General features: G+C 41.7%; 1 protein-coding gene across 5 annotated transcripts in view; it reads right to left on the bottom strand.

The window, feature by feature from the left end:
• ebf1a (EBF transcription factor 1a) overlaps nt 1-13,399 on the bottom strand; it is a 468,633-nt gene that overhangs the window by 440,987 nt on the left and 14,247 nt on the right. For all 5 annotated transcript variants that reach the window (XM_059989982.1, XM_059989983.1, XM_059989985.1 and 2 more), the window contains one exon: nt 7,815-7,883. In XM_059989982.1, coding sequence (XP_059845965.1) covers nt 7,815-7,883 — 69 coding nt within the window. The remainder of the gene's footprint in view (nt 1-7,814; nt 7,884-13,399) is intronic.

Below are 13,399 nucleotides of genomic sequence, written 5' to 3'. Positions count from 1 at the left end.
AAATACCCAGCCTCTGACCTGGTCTTGCAGTTACAGTAATTATATGGCTGTACCAACGGACCTTCAGGTCAATAGTAACTCTAGGATATTGATGGTGGAGGACTTGGCAAGGGTACATGGTTAGGCTCTTGCTAGTTAGAGATGACCATAGTCTTGCAATTCTATGGCATGTACATAACCTATCATTTATCAGCCCACACCTAGATTTGTCTTAGGCCTTGCTGTTTGTAGGTATGGTCTGGAATGGAAGTAACTTTATACAATGGTCAAAGAACATCATGCAATGGTTAATGACCTTTCCCACTTCTGCCCTTGGGAAGGTCAGGGATGAAACAGATGAAAGCAACAGAGTCTATGTGAATGCCCTGACGAATGCCTGGCATGAGACCCTGGGCTACGATGATTGACTTCCAACGACAATCTTCCTTTGTGGAAGATACAAATCTGACCAATGGGGTGTCTCTCACCCCCACCCCTAAACCATCTCCTTAATGCTCACTGACTTCAGTTTTATACTCAGCAAGCTATACATAATGCTGAGGCCAATCATTCTCACCTCAGCCACTGTATTTCCCATCGAGCAAGGCCTTGGTTGCCTGCAATCTCAAGGATTTGAAGATTAATATCCAAAGCTGAGAAATAATGATTGAGACATTAAGTTAACAACTGCTTTCAATGTCATTAAGTACCTTTATTTCGTGGTTACAATAAGAGTGGAAACTGGGAAAAAGATTCCCTAACAATCAAAGTTAAGAGATCATGTGTCAAAACCTTCAAGTGACCTCCTGGAATGACTCAACCCAGAGTTTGCAGCAACAGACCAGCCTATCATTTGGGGAAGATAATATATGATGACAGATTGTCCTCAACCAACCATTCTGTGGTCAAACCTCCTTACAATGGGAGCATTTTCTGCACAGGGAGCACAGAGCTAACGGAAAACCTTATTGCATTTAGTATTACAAACAATCTCAACCTTTTTCATCTGATCTGAACGATTGGAAAAGAATTACTGAAGTTTGGAAAATACTAGCAAAGATTGTTTTAATATGAGAAATAAAAGGGGACTATATGAATATGGCTCAATTAGCCTATATTTTGCTCCCAAAGCAATTCTATTAATCCTATTCTCCCAAATATTTCCCTGTTCTCTCTCACATCTCATCAACATTCGGGCCCCTCCCCCCCCACTGATTTTTTTCTCACCCACCTACTCTTGAGGAAAGTTACAGCAGCCAAATAGTCTACTAACCGGAACTTCCATGTGATGTAAGGATAGTCCAGAGTACCCAGGGAAAACCATGTGGTCGTAGGGAGAACTTGCAAACTCCACAAGTCAGATTCAAACCCAGATCTCTGGAACCATGAGACAAAAGCACTGCCTGCTGTACAACTGTGATGTCCAAGAGAAAATAAAACAAAAATGGATCTTCCTTTACCCCTTTCTAAAATCTACAAATGGTCAATAAACCACTAGCAGAGAAAGAGGCCTCTGTAACTGTTAACATGGCTATAGAAAATAAATCATTTGTGTTCCCTATGCTGGTGGCTCTTATGAGATACAATCTGGTCCTAGGCTCACCCACTATAAGAAACATCCTCTCCACATCCACTCTGTCAAGGCCTTTCAATATTCGATAGGTTTCAATGAGATAACTTCATTCTTCTAAGCTCCAGCAAGTTTAGGCCCAGAGACATCAAACGCTCCTCATGTGTATAACACTTTCATTCCTGGAATCATTCTTGTAAATCTTCTTTAGCTTAAGGAAACTTCATAACTCCCTAATCAAATATGGGTCATTACACAACACCCAATCCAGAATACGTACACAACGCTGGAAGAACTCAGCAGGTCAGGCAGCATCCGTGAGAAAAGAGTAGCCAACGTTTCGAGCCAAGATCCTACTCTTTTCTCACGGATGCTGCCTGACCTGCTGAGTTCTTCCAGCGATGTGTACGTATTCTTTGATCCACAGCATCTACAGTTGTATTTTTGTGTTTTGACCCAATCCAGAATTGCCTTTCCCTTTGTGGGCTTGACCACAAACTGCTCTAAGAAGCCATCTTGTAGGCATTCTACAAATTCCCTCTCTTGGGATCCAGCACCAGCCTAATTTTCCCAGTCTACTTGTAAATTGAAATCCCCCATCACTAACATAATATTGCACTTTTTACATGTTTTAACCCCATTAGATCACCACGTTAACAGTGTCCAAAGCATTATTCTTATTAGTGACAGGAATGGCCATGGGGGTATTCTGCACTGGCTGCCGATTTTATTTCCCTCTCCTGACAGTCATCCAGATAGTTGCCTCCTGCAACTTAGGATACCTACCTCCCTGAAGCTCCTATCTATAACCTCCTCATTCTCCTGTAGGAACTGAAGGTCATCCAGCTGCAGCTGCAGTTCCTCAACACTGTCTGTGAGGGACTGCTGCTCACTGTACTTTGTGTAGATGCAGTTACCAGGAAGACTGGAGGTCATCTAGAGATCCCACATTTCACAACAAACAGTATACACTAACTCTAAACCCAGTCTCACCTCATTAACTATGTACTAAGCCACAAAAAAGAGAAATAATCTAACTTAGAGCCTCTACCTGTTCACTCTGAAGCCTGTTGAACCAAAGCCCACATAATAAGCCCACTCATAATATGGCCACTCTATGTACATCTCCCTTATTTTTATTGGCCTTTGCCAAGTACCTAATAGATGTTCATGTTTGTAGCCCACCAAAAAGTCCTAAAAGTCCTGAAAGGCCCCAAGCTCTGTTTATACCTTGCGCTGCCTCAACAGAACAAACAATTGCTGACCATGATTGCAGCCCGCCATGTATCCCTTCCATGCATTACTTACTACAGAACCTAGTCTTGCCAAACCAGAAACAAGGTCCTCTTTTTACTCAATTTCTGGATTTCATTCACTATTTCCCAACTTCTCTAGGCTACATTACAAGGATTACACCATCCTTGCAAATATCATACACAGCTCATATTATATCCAGTTTGAACATCATTGTATTTTATTTAAATGAGTGAGCCTTTTTCAGTTCATTGCTAATTGTTTCCATTCCTGCATCACCTCCATCCGATGAAAATGAAGCCAGTGATATGAAAAAAAAATCAGCAAACTTTTTACTGCTCCTGCCATGTTATTGATACGGTGTTGTTGCAAAAATAAGTGTTAGGGAAAATATTTTTTCACTTATTTTCATCCACAATGGCCTTTGATGAAAGTGCATCTAATGTCACCAAAATAATGATATGGTAATTCTTCAATTTACACTGAATAGAAAAACTGAGCAAAGTGCATTATGGGCTTTTTGGTACAATGCTTGTGGAGAGTAAAGCAATGTTCACAAAAAGAAAACAAAATTGTGGACAGGTACACCAAAGGGTTAATGACAAATATTTGTAAATCAAGGAGGTATTGTAATGCATGGTTCGCACTCTCCTCTTTCTCCTCTACTCATTTGTTTCTTAAAATCCCATCATCTGCAGTTGATAAGTGTTCTAAGTAGACATAACAGAATTGCACCAAATATGTAGAGGAAATCAGGATGCTGTGTGCTGGAACTAACTCTCTTTACCTTGGTACATAACTTGAAGACCTACCATTCACTGAGGAATTTTACCTTAAACAATAACCACAATGTAAGTGACACGTACAGCAATTGTAATCATGGACTTCATGTGATTATTCATATTAAAACAAGGGTTTGTCCCAGCCAGACTTTTGTTGAAGTTAATGTAATAAATTAATTAACTCCTGTAACCCAGGGCAGGTCCTTCCTGCTGACTAATGAAGGTCACAATGAAGAGTGACCCAGATTCTCCAGAGCTGCAGGATTATGACATCAATACAACTGTGCAGGTTCTGGTTGGAGGCTGGCAGCTGGTACAGGGGGCCGAGTCTGCCGGCCTCTGTCAAGAAGGGCACGTCACACGTACTTTTTAAACTCCTTGATGATATACTTTAGACAAATGACAATCTGTGGAAGCAAATGAAGGTATATATTTTTGCAATACATTCTGAGCTTTGAGAATGCGGTGTCTGAAGTGGGGTAGCACCAATCAGCGGTAAACCTTTAAGGAAATTACTAATCAACAGAGTGACATAACTGTGCCTCTCGCATCCAGCAACTTAGGTTCATCTCAAAGTGTCCTTCAGGTTTGCTTCTTGCAATTTTATCATTTTATTTTTAGTGCAGGTCCAGGGCTGATATGAAGCTAACACAAAAATAACAAGACTATCTTTAGGTCTTGTACGAAGAATGCTTCGGTCAACTTGGCTTTAACAATGGATCAAAAATACCTGTGGGATGAAGTCAGCGGGTCAGGCATTATCTATGCAGGGAAATGAAAGGATAATATTTCAGAACTGAGACTCTTCATCTAGACTGAAAGAGTAGGGGAGGAAAATAGAAAGACTGCAGCCAGTTTAAAGAGATGATGGGGAGGGATGGGTCAGGAGCTGTCAGGCGATAGATGGATCCAGGTGAGGAATGATTGGCGAATGGAGGAGGGAAGAATGGAGATAGCAAAGGATGCTTGGGAGTGATAGGAGGAGACATCAAAGGACCACATCTGCCAGGAGAGGAAGAGGAGCATGGAATCCATGTAAAGGAGATGGGGTGGGTTAGGAACAATGGGTTTAATAATGGATGTGTGCAACGTATTCTTGGTGCTAACAGTGAATTTGATTCAAGCCAAAGTTCCTCCTGTTACTCCTGTACATTCTTTTCTGATGTCAAGAAAAGAGCAAGTTACTTTTTGTTAATAATCAAGATGGTTTCTTTCTCCCCATTGTAGATCTCATGCTCCATAGTGATCTAAGACCCACGCTATACTGCCAGACCTATAAAATCTCTGGCCATTACTGGCTCAACTGAGACCTGCCAGACTGCTGCTGTTTCAACTCTGTGCCAATAAATCACCCACTGGATCACAAGTTTGAATTAGGTAAGCTCCAAGACAATTCCCAAAACCTCAAACCATGTACTAGGACTTAACAGTTTACAGTTAACACTTGCCACTCAGATTTTGCCAGAATGCCTGATGGTAACAGGGAATCATCAGTTGCACAGTCTAACACACTAATTCATGTTTCTTCCTGCCCCTCACCCCTTTCTGCCTATCCCATGATGAGCCTGGTGTGCAACAGGTAGTGTCTCTTAGCTCCAGGAACATGGATTTGGATATGATCTCTGTGGAATTTGTAGATTCATCCTGAGACCATGTGGGTTATCTCTGGATGCTCCTGGTTCTTCCCACATCCCAAAGGAGTGCTGGTTAGGAAGCTAATTGCTCATTGTGAAAAGGCTGAAGTGCATAGGAAGTTGGTAAGGGAAATCAAAGGACAGTTAACAGGGAAGTGAGGTTAGAGGAAAACAAGAAGAGACTGGGACTATTGGGATTGCTCTGGAAGATGGCACGCTGTATTTTGTCTTTCTATGTCATAAGGACATATGAATTGGTTTCCTTTCTTGCACAAAATACTACAGGCCAAAGATCTAGTCTCACAGTTTTAAAAGCCAGCAATGGTATTGTTGGATGAATGACCAATTCAGAATGGCCCCATAGAACTTACTGCTGAAACAGGCTACAATGAGTTACCTTGCAGTCCCTCTCCTCTCCCTTATTCCATGTCCCATATTGCCCCATTTCCTTCTCCCTCAGCTTCCCATTAACTCAGCTGGCGTTTGGAAAACTGAGAGAGATCTGTTGCCAGGTACAGTTCCATTTGGTCCTCTACTTTCATGAGAACTTACAGAAATTCCATCTCTTGTCAGAGGTAATGGATGGGATTGGGAGTTTCAGCATCCTAGACACAACATATATACAAGAAAATGATGTTTAAACATTTCCGATGGGAGCTTGGACTGGACATCATCTATCTCAGACTTCCCTTGTAGGGATTTGCCACATTACAGGATTGTAATTAATAGAAAAACTTTAAAGATATAAAAACTTGCAGAGACTCTAAGACACTGAGGATCCAGCTAACACCATTACCCAACTACTAACTGGGCCACAGTATTAAGATGACTGTACAGTGGTGAGCTTCTCCTAAGAAGGAGAGGATGTACCCCACTGTATGTTTACCCAGCAACTTCAACCATATGCTATCATGCATCGGCTCAGTCACAACATGAATGAGATCCCAATGTTTGTTCCATAGGTACCAAGACCCCCCTTCAGAGAGAACTCTACTGTAGCCACAGTACTTTGCTGTCTCTCTTTGTTCACCATTATTGCTAATCAGAAATCAGCCAAGGTTGCAAATGAGAGATGAGGATTACCTCTCTGTACCTCAGTGTCAGGAATCACCATTCTGTGCTGTTACAAACAGTTGTTTAACCAAAGAAATGACTGAAAGAAGTCTTTCTGATACAGTAATTAACGTGTCACTAAAGTGCATACAGGCACTTCCAATAATGCTCCACTGAAACAAAATCATTGCCTGGGTTCTCCATGTTCCACAGCTCAATGCATATCATACAAATACTGCACCAAACACACAGGGTCTGATTCTGCCTTCTGCTCTTCAAAGTTACTGCAATTAAGCAACATGAAGGTGCTCTTTAAATCCTTGTTTTCTCCTGCTCTCCTGAAGGCATCAACGCGCACTGAAGTACATTGTCTTAGAGCAGCCCCAACCTCTGATACCTTAACCAAGTGTCCATTACTCACACACACAAGTGCCAACAGCCACTCTGACAAGATGCATCAACCTGGCCAACATTACACAATGTGCTCTCCATTAAAAATTACTTCATCAGCAGTCAGTAAGGAAGATGCCTGACCATCTCCCTTTATCCACTGAGCAAGAGCCTCATTACGCCGTTCTGTATTGTATCATGTTTCTGGCAAATCGGAACATTTTCTATCTTCTATATTAGTTATTAGATTAGTTTAGCTAGTTTGGCATTATATTTTTTTTTGTTTTTTTTTCTTTCTTTTTTCTGTTTTCTTTATATCATATATTATGAAATATTTAGACTTACTATGTTCATACATATATTTTATGGCTTATGTTTTGGTAAACTCATTTATATTGTAACTATTATGTATGTTTTTTTTCATATGTAATGGAATTTATATGTTGGTAATTTCTTTATCATTACAAATATATCATTTGTATTCTGTCCATATTACTAATATTAATAAAAAGATTTAGAAAGAAAGGAACATTTTCTAGTCAGACTCATCAGTGCATTTCCTAACGGCTGGCGCTGGAGTAAAAGCTGATGAAAAGTGTCCGGTAATAAAGCACAGATACACCAAATCATTTAGGAATTATTTTGAAAGTTCTTAAACTCGCCATCTTTCCACTGATACAAGTAACACAAAATCACAAACTATGGAGTTTATATTGAAATAGATATATTCACAGAAAAATATATACATACATTTGTTCATACATGTAGTTATCTACAAATTAACATCACACATCAACTATAACAATCAATTGGAAAACCAGACAGCTGGAATCTGTCACCTTGAATAATTCCATTATTAAGCCAAATTCATAAGAGATCCAATCTCTAATAATAACAAGTATAACAATTTCTATTTATTTAGCACCTTAAACATCACAAATTGTCCCAATGCACAAAACACCAGAAAACTTCCAAGCTGGTCTCATATAAAAAGGGCAATTACAACACACAAAACAGGATGAAGGAGACAGAGTAGGTACACATTCAAAATCAAACCCATGTGCAAGGACACAATAACAACCAGCCAATGAACCACTGCCACTTGCAGAGGCAGGTATCACACAATAATCAATAACAAACAATTGTTGGTACCTGTCAATTATCACTGGGTCTGACGGCGTCTCATTCCTGTTGCCACAACTTTTCTTGTCACAGCAGCGACTGCAGGAGGAAGAAAAGAGAACAAGTGGAAATCAGCATCAAACAACTGCTGCAATGTCTTAAATTACTGATGTTTTCCCTCGCTGTACTGATCAGCCATGGTAGGCATAATTTAACAACCACATAATGGCTGAGTAACTCCTGCCAAGCCTATTGCAGTGCACAACAGGTAGAAATCAGTAGGAAACCGTGGTTGCATTTGGGAAAATTACTACTTCCCACTTCCCTTGGACAGCAGGTGATAATTAAAGAGTCAAAAGATGTCTTTGTAAAGGTGTGCAGCAAATCAGGGCTCACCTGAGGCAGGTAAGCAGCCCCTTTTCAAAACAATAGATAAGAGTAAACCTCTTCAACACCGAGATGTTGGTCTCATTGTTTCTCATTTTACAACCATCACAGATGGTGAAAACTATTCAGCCAAACACCACAATCACTGGCTGACATTCTCTTGTTTAGGCGTTCCATTTCAACGCTTGCAAGGTTGCACTGAGCTTGAGAAGGGAGTGTGGAAACTCAAGATCGAAACTAGTTCATTATTTGGTTTCCACTGTTTCTGTATAACATTCCTGATTAACTCATGAGTAGGAAAGAAAAGAATCCCTATTATACATTCGACAGGTAAAATCCTTGTTCCCTATCAATAGTAATGCATGCAGTAATACTTCTGCACTGCGTATACCTATGGCTTTCAGAAGAGAGTTTACCATTAGTACCAGACGCTGAGCACATGAATATTGCGTGTTGAATGTCTGATGGCACTCGGCTAAAAAGAGGGAGAGTTTCTGGCGATTAGATAGATACTGACATTTTAATTTTATTTATGGATACAGCATGGAGCAAGTAGCCACACTGCCCAACAGCCCTGCTTTTTTCACACTAGCCTTATCACAGGACAATTTACAATGGCCAATTAATGGTACTTCCTTGGACTGTGGGAGGAAAATGGAGCATCTGGAGGAAACCCTCATGGTCATGGGGAAAACATACAAACTCCTTACAGACGGCACCAGAATTGCACTCTGAACTCTGGGATGCCCTGAGCTACAACTGTAAGACCAAAGTCCTGAAGACCTAATTAGTGGTCAGAGACAGTAGCGATAGTCGCCAGGTCTTCCAAAAACCAGTGATCCTCCATCTCCAAGGTCATCACTCTTTCTCCCCAGCGAGTCACAGCACAACAGTGGGGATTACACGAGAGCCCAACACTCACCTTTAGGCAAAGTAACTACTCTTCGTCCATATCTACTTTCCTTTAAAGTGGAGAAAATTACAGTCTTGCAGATGGAAACTTGTTGAGGTCTCCCTCAGTACTGGGTCTTCTTCATTTGTGAATAGAACATCCCCACTTCTGCCCTTTTGGCGGAAGGAAGGTCATTGATAAGAGGCTGAAGATAGTTGGACTTAGGTTACTACCCTGAGGAAGTTCCACAATGCTATCCTGATCTAGGATTATTGACCTTCAACAACCCACAACACCTTTTTCAAGGGTGACTCCAATCAACAGAGTGTTTTCTCCTTGATGGCCATTGACCTCAATTTTCCTCAACCTTCTTGGTTCCACACTCTCCTTATGTCAAGGTTAATCACATCTTTCTTTGGTTTGATTAGGGACAATATAAAGACTAATTTCTGGGGATATTTATTAGAGAGGAACCCATAATATCTAGACCAGGATTCCCAACCAGGAATTTATGGACCTCTCAGTTAATGGTAGGGGTCCATGTCATAAAAAAGATTGGGAACTCCTCCTCTGGATGGTCAACAACAACTTCCACTAGGCTGTCACATTTTTCATGCTACACTGGACACAATACCAATGTCACCAGTAATTATTAGCTGCAGTCTCTGCACAAGCCATTGGCTTTCCAGGTTGATTCCAATTTCTGCTCAGTTATCTGTGCCTACTGACTCGGTATTTAAAAAACTGCAATTACGTCAACACTCTTTAAGAACTGGAAGGGAAAAGTTGCCAGTTAATACCTACGAATCTGTAATTGCAAGGACTTGGCAAGGGTGCATGAGGGTAAACTGTTCTTATATGAAGGCGGGCCACACACTCTTGGAAAGCTACTAATGTAAGATACACAGCAAAAAAACGGGAAGACCCAGAGTTAAGTACTCTTTTAGATATAAATTTCAGCACGCTCAACCTAATTTGTTCAACAGAATAGATTTTAGAATAAAGGCCATTTAGGACAGCACTTGATGAGGCTTCTGGCTAGATCATGTCTAGTCAGGCTCTGTTTTACTCCTTTATGTCTTATGTCCACTGTTGTTCAGCCAGAATATGCAGAGCAAGCTGAAGTCAACAGAGTGGACAAAGGCATTCAGATCATACAAAGCTTTGGTTCAATTACACCATCCTACCTGTGAGTGATGTTAATGCACAGGGTATATGCATTCATGCCAAATTTGCTAGACGACTTAGAACAAGTGTTAGATATCAAAACATCTCTTAACTTCCTGCAGCCATGTATTTAACTAACTAGGCAAAGGGGAGATTTCTTATCCATAAACCTTTGCATTTTTACCTCATACTTCTCTGGTAAAACTCTCCTAAATATTTACACTTTGGTGGGGATGTTGGTGTCCTGTCCTAATGCCTTCTTCCATTGACAGCACAGTGGCCAGTGGGAAGTCACAGCTCCCGCTGCCCAGATTCAGTGTTGACTGCATAGAGTTTGCACGTTCTCCTGTGACCATATGTGCTCCCAGATCCCAAAGGCCTGCAGTTTGGTGGGTTAATTGGCCGCTGTAAATTATCCCAGTATGTAGGGAAGTGGTGGGAACTGGTGGGAATGTGGGGAGAATACAACATTATCACTGATCAATGGCCAGCACAGGCCAAAGGGCCAGTTTCTGTGCTGTATGATTCTATGATGCTGCTCAGGATAAATAACTGTGTGATCACCTTCCTTCAGACACTTAAGTTCTACATAAATGTAAATTGTTGTTGCTGTTCCCCAACTAATAGTTCTTGGATCTGCCTCTGCTGTGACTGCTGCTAGGAGTACCTCAGACAAAGATCATTCTCCATGTAAAAGCCAACAGAGCCATCACAAGAATATTCACTCAACACCAACACTTCACGAGGAAATCTGCAGATGCTGGAAATTCAAGCAACACACACAAAATGCTGGTGGAACGCAGCAGGCCAGGCAGCATCTCTCGGAAGAAGCACTGTCGACGTCTCAGCCCGAAACGTGGACAGTGCTTCTTCCTATAGATGCTGCCTGGCCTGCTGTGTTCCACCAGCATTTCATAATGGCTGAAGGACAGGCCCAATGGCCCAACTCTGTGTGGCACGTGCTATGTGCTTCTTTCTACTGTCCAGACACACTCACCAGGGGTGAACAGCTAATGACCAGCAGCAGAACCCTGGTTGTTTCGTGCCCCTCCACAGCTAGCAGGGCTCAATGAGATGAGCTGCTGCTCTCCAGCAGCTGAGACAAATAATGCACAGCCTGGGTATCGAACATGGGAGGAGGGAGCACTGGGGGGAAACATCTGTGATTTTTGCTTTGTGTCAATGTCTAAATAGAGATGGCTTTCTATGCCCAACTCCCACTTTCGAGCAGAAATTCAGACATTTACAAGTGTTTTATCTGGCTTGTAAATCTGGTAGTCATTTTGCTCTGATCATCTCAATACTAACACTTCCAGCTCATTCACTGAACCAGTTTAAAACCCTGCAGAGGAATAACAACAAGCTGAGTCAGTCCAGTTGCACTGAGAAAAAGACTCAAAATTGCTGATTAACAAGGAGGCCCCGGACTATTAACAGGAAACTGATATGATTCCTCCCTCAGCAATTGTCATTTCTCTGTGTGTTGATTACTGTCACTAATCAAGAACTGGCCTGGGGCTGATGTGGTCAATTGACCTTACTACCACAATGCATGTCATCTAACGTGGCACCCTATGCATACTATTTCTGTGTTAATGTATTGTGCATCATTGTTAAGTTTATACAAAGTGAGTTAAAATTGGGTCTCTCCTGAAACTTTAAATGGTTCTGCTCCCACAAGGAAAGCTAGTTTCACACCATACGGGTGATAGTATAGCAGAGCAATTAGCTGAGGTGATTAATGGCAAACAGACTCTCATTTTATGCTTCTAACAGAGGGCACATTTGCACCCAAGTGCAAATTCAGCATATCCAAACTTTGATAGACTATAATGCAGAGGAAGAACTCAGGCCTGCAACACTCAGAGTGGGGGAAAGGTGCAGTCCTGCTGAAGGGTCTCGGCCTGAAACGTCGACTGTACTCTTTTCCATACATGTTGCCTGGCCTGCTGAGTTCCTCCAGCACTTTGTGTGAGTTGCTTGAAAAGGTGAACGCCTGCTGCCCATGCTACAAGCGAGCAGCACTTTATTTGCAATTTAAAGCAGCATTAGTGACACAATGGGTGACAGCTTCCACATCAGCAGGTCACATCAAGTAATAAACAAACAGCACCCTCACAAAACCTTGCTTCAATAGCCAACAATGAACCTGTAATCTCCCTCATCAGCTGAGTGACCTTTCTGAAGATGCCTTTCTCATCCCTTTCTTAACACCCTCCGCACACCGAAAGATATTATCCCTCTGGTTTTCTGTTTCCTATAATCTAAACCATACAGCTGTGGGAATTCTGGGCACCTTCGATAATCAGAGCTGACCCTCACCTACAGAGCACTGCAAATACACAACACCCCACACACTAACATGTAAACAGCAGAGTCAATTGTCAATATCAGCTCAGCTATTTGTCATGCATGCTAAATTATGGTACAAAGAAAGGTTCCCACAAATAGAAAACCCAAATAGATGATTGTACCGCCCATGAAAATGTCAGCACTCTTGCCTTCTGTAAAGAAATCCATGCATGGCTAGTCCACGAGTATCAGGTCAGACTGACAATCGGCGGTCTGTTCTATCTGGTTAGGAGGGGCCTCTGCACAGGATCAGAAAAAGCTGCAGCAAGTTGTAAACTTAGTAAGCTCCATCATCAACACCAGCTTCCCCAGCAAAAGGCAATACCTCAAAAATGCAGTAGCTATCACTAAAGACCCCGATCACCCAAAACATGCCCTCTTCTCATTGCTACCATCAAGGAGGAGGTACAGGAGCCTGACACTCAACATTTCAGGATCAGCTTCTTCCCTTCCGCCTACAGATTTCTGAGTGGACAATGAACCCATGTACACTTCCTCTGTATTTTCACCCTCTCTTTTTGCACTATTTATATAATTTAATTCTTTAATACTGTAACTTATAGACTATTTTATGATTATGTATTGCAATGTACTGCTGCAGGACATATACGAGTGATAGCAAACCTGGTTCTGAACGAGCTATCCATACCTGGGATTAGTTTCTTTTATATATGGTGTGGAACAAGCCCTTCCAGTCTAACCAGCCCACCTATTTTACACAAGCCTAATGACAGGACAATGACCAATTAACATACTAACCTGTAGATCTTTGGACTGCGGAAGGAAGCTGGAGCACCTGGAGGAAACCCACACGATC

Source organism: Hypanus sabinus, chromosome 15 (genome assembly GCF_030144855.1).
Source record: "Hypanus sabinus isolate sHypSab1 chromosome 15, sHypSab1.hap1, whole genome shotgun sequence".
Taxonomy (NCBI): Eukaryota; Metazoa; Chordata; class Chondrichthyes; order Myliobatiformes; family Dasyatidae; genus Hypanus; species Hypanus sabinus.
The sequence above is the reverse complement of the archived record's forward strand: the minus strand, read 5'-3'. Positions and strand labels throughout refer to the sequence as shown.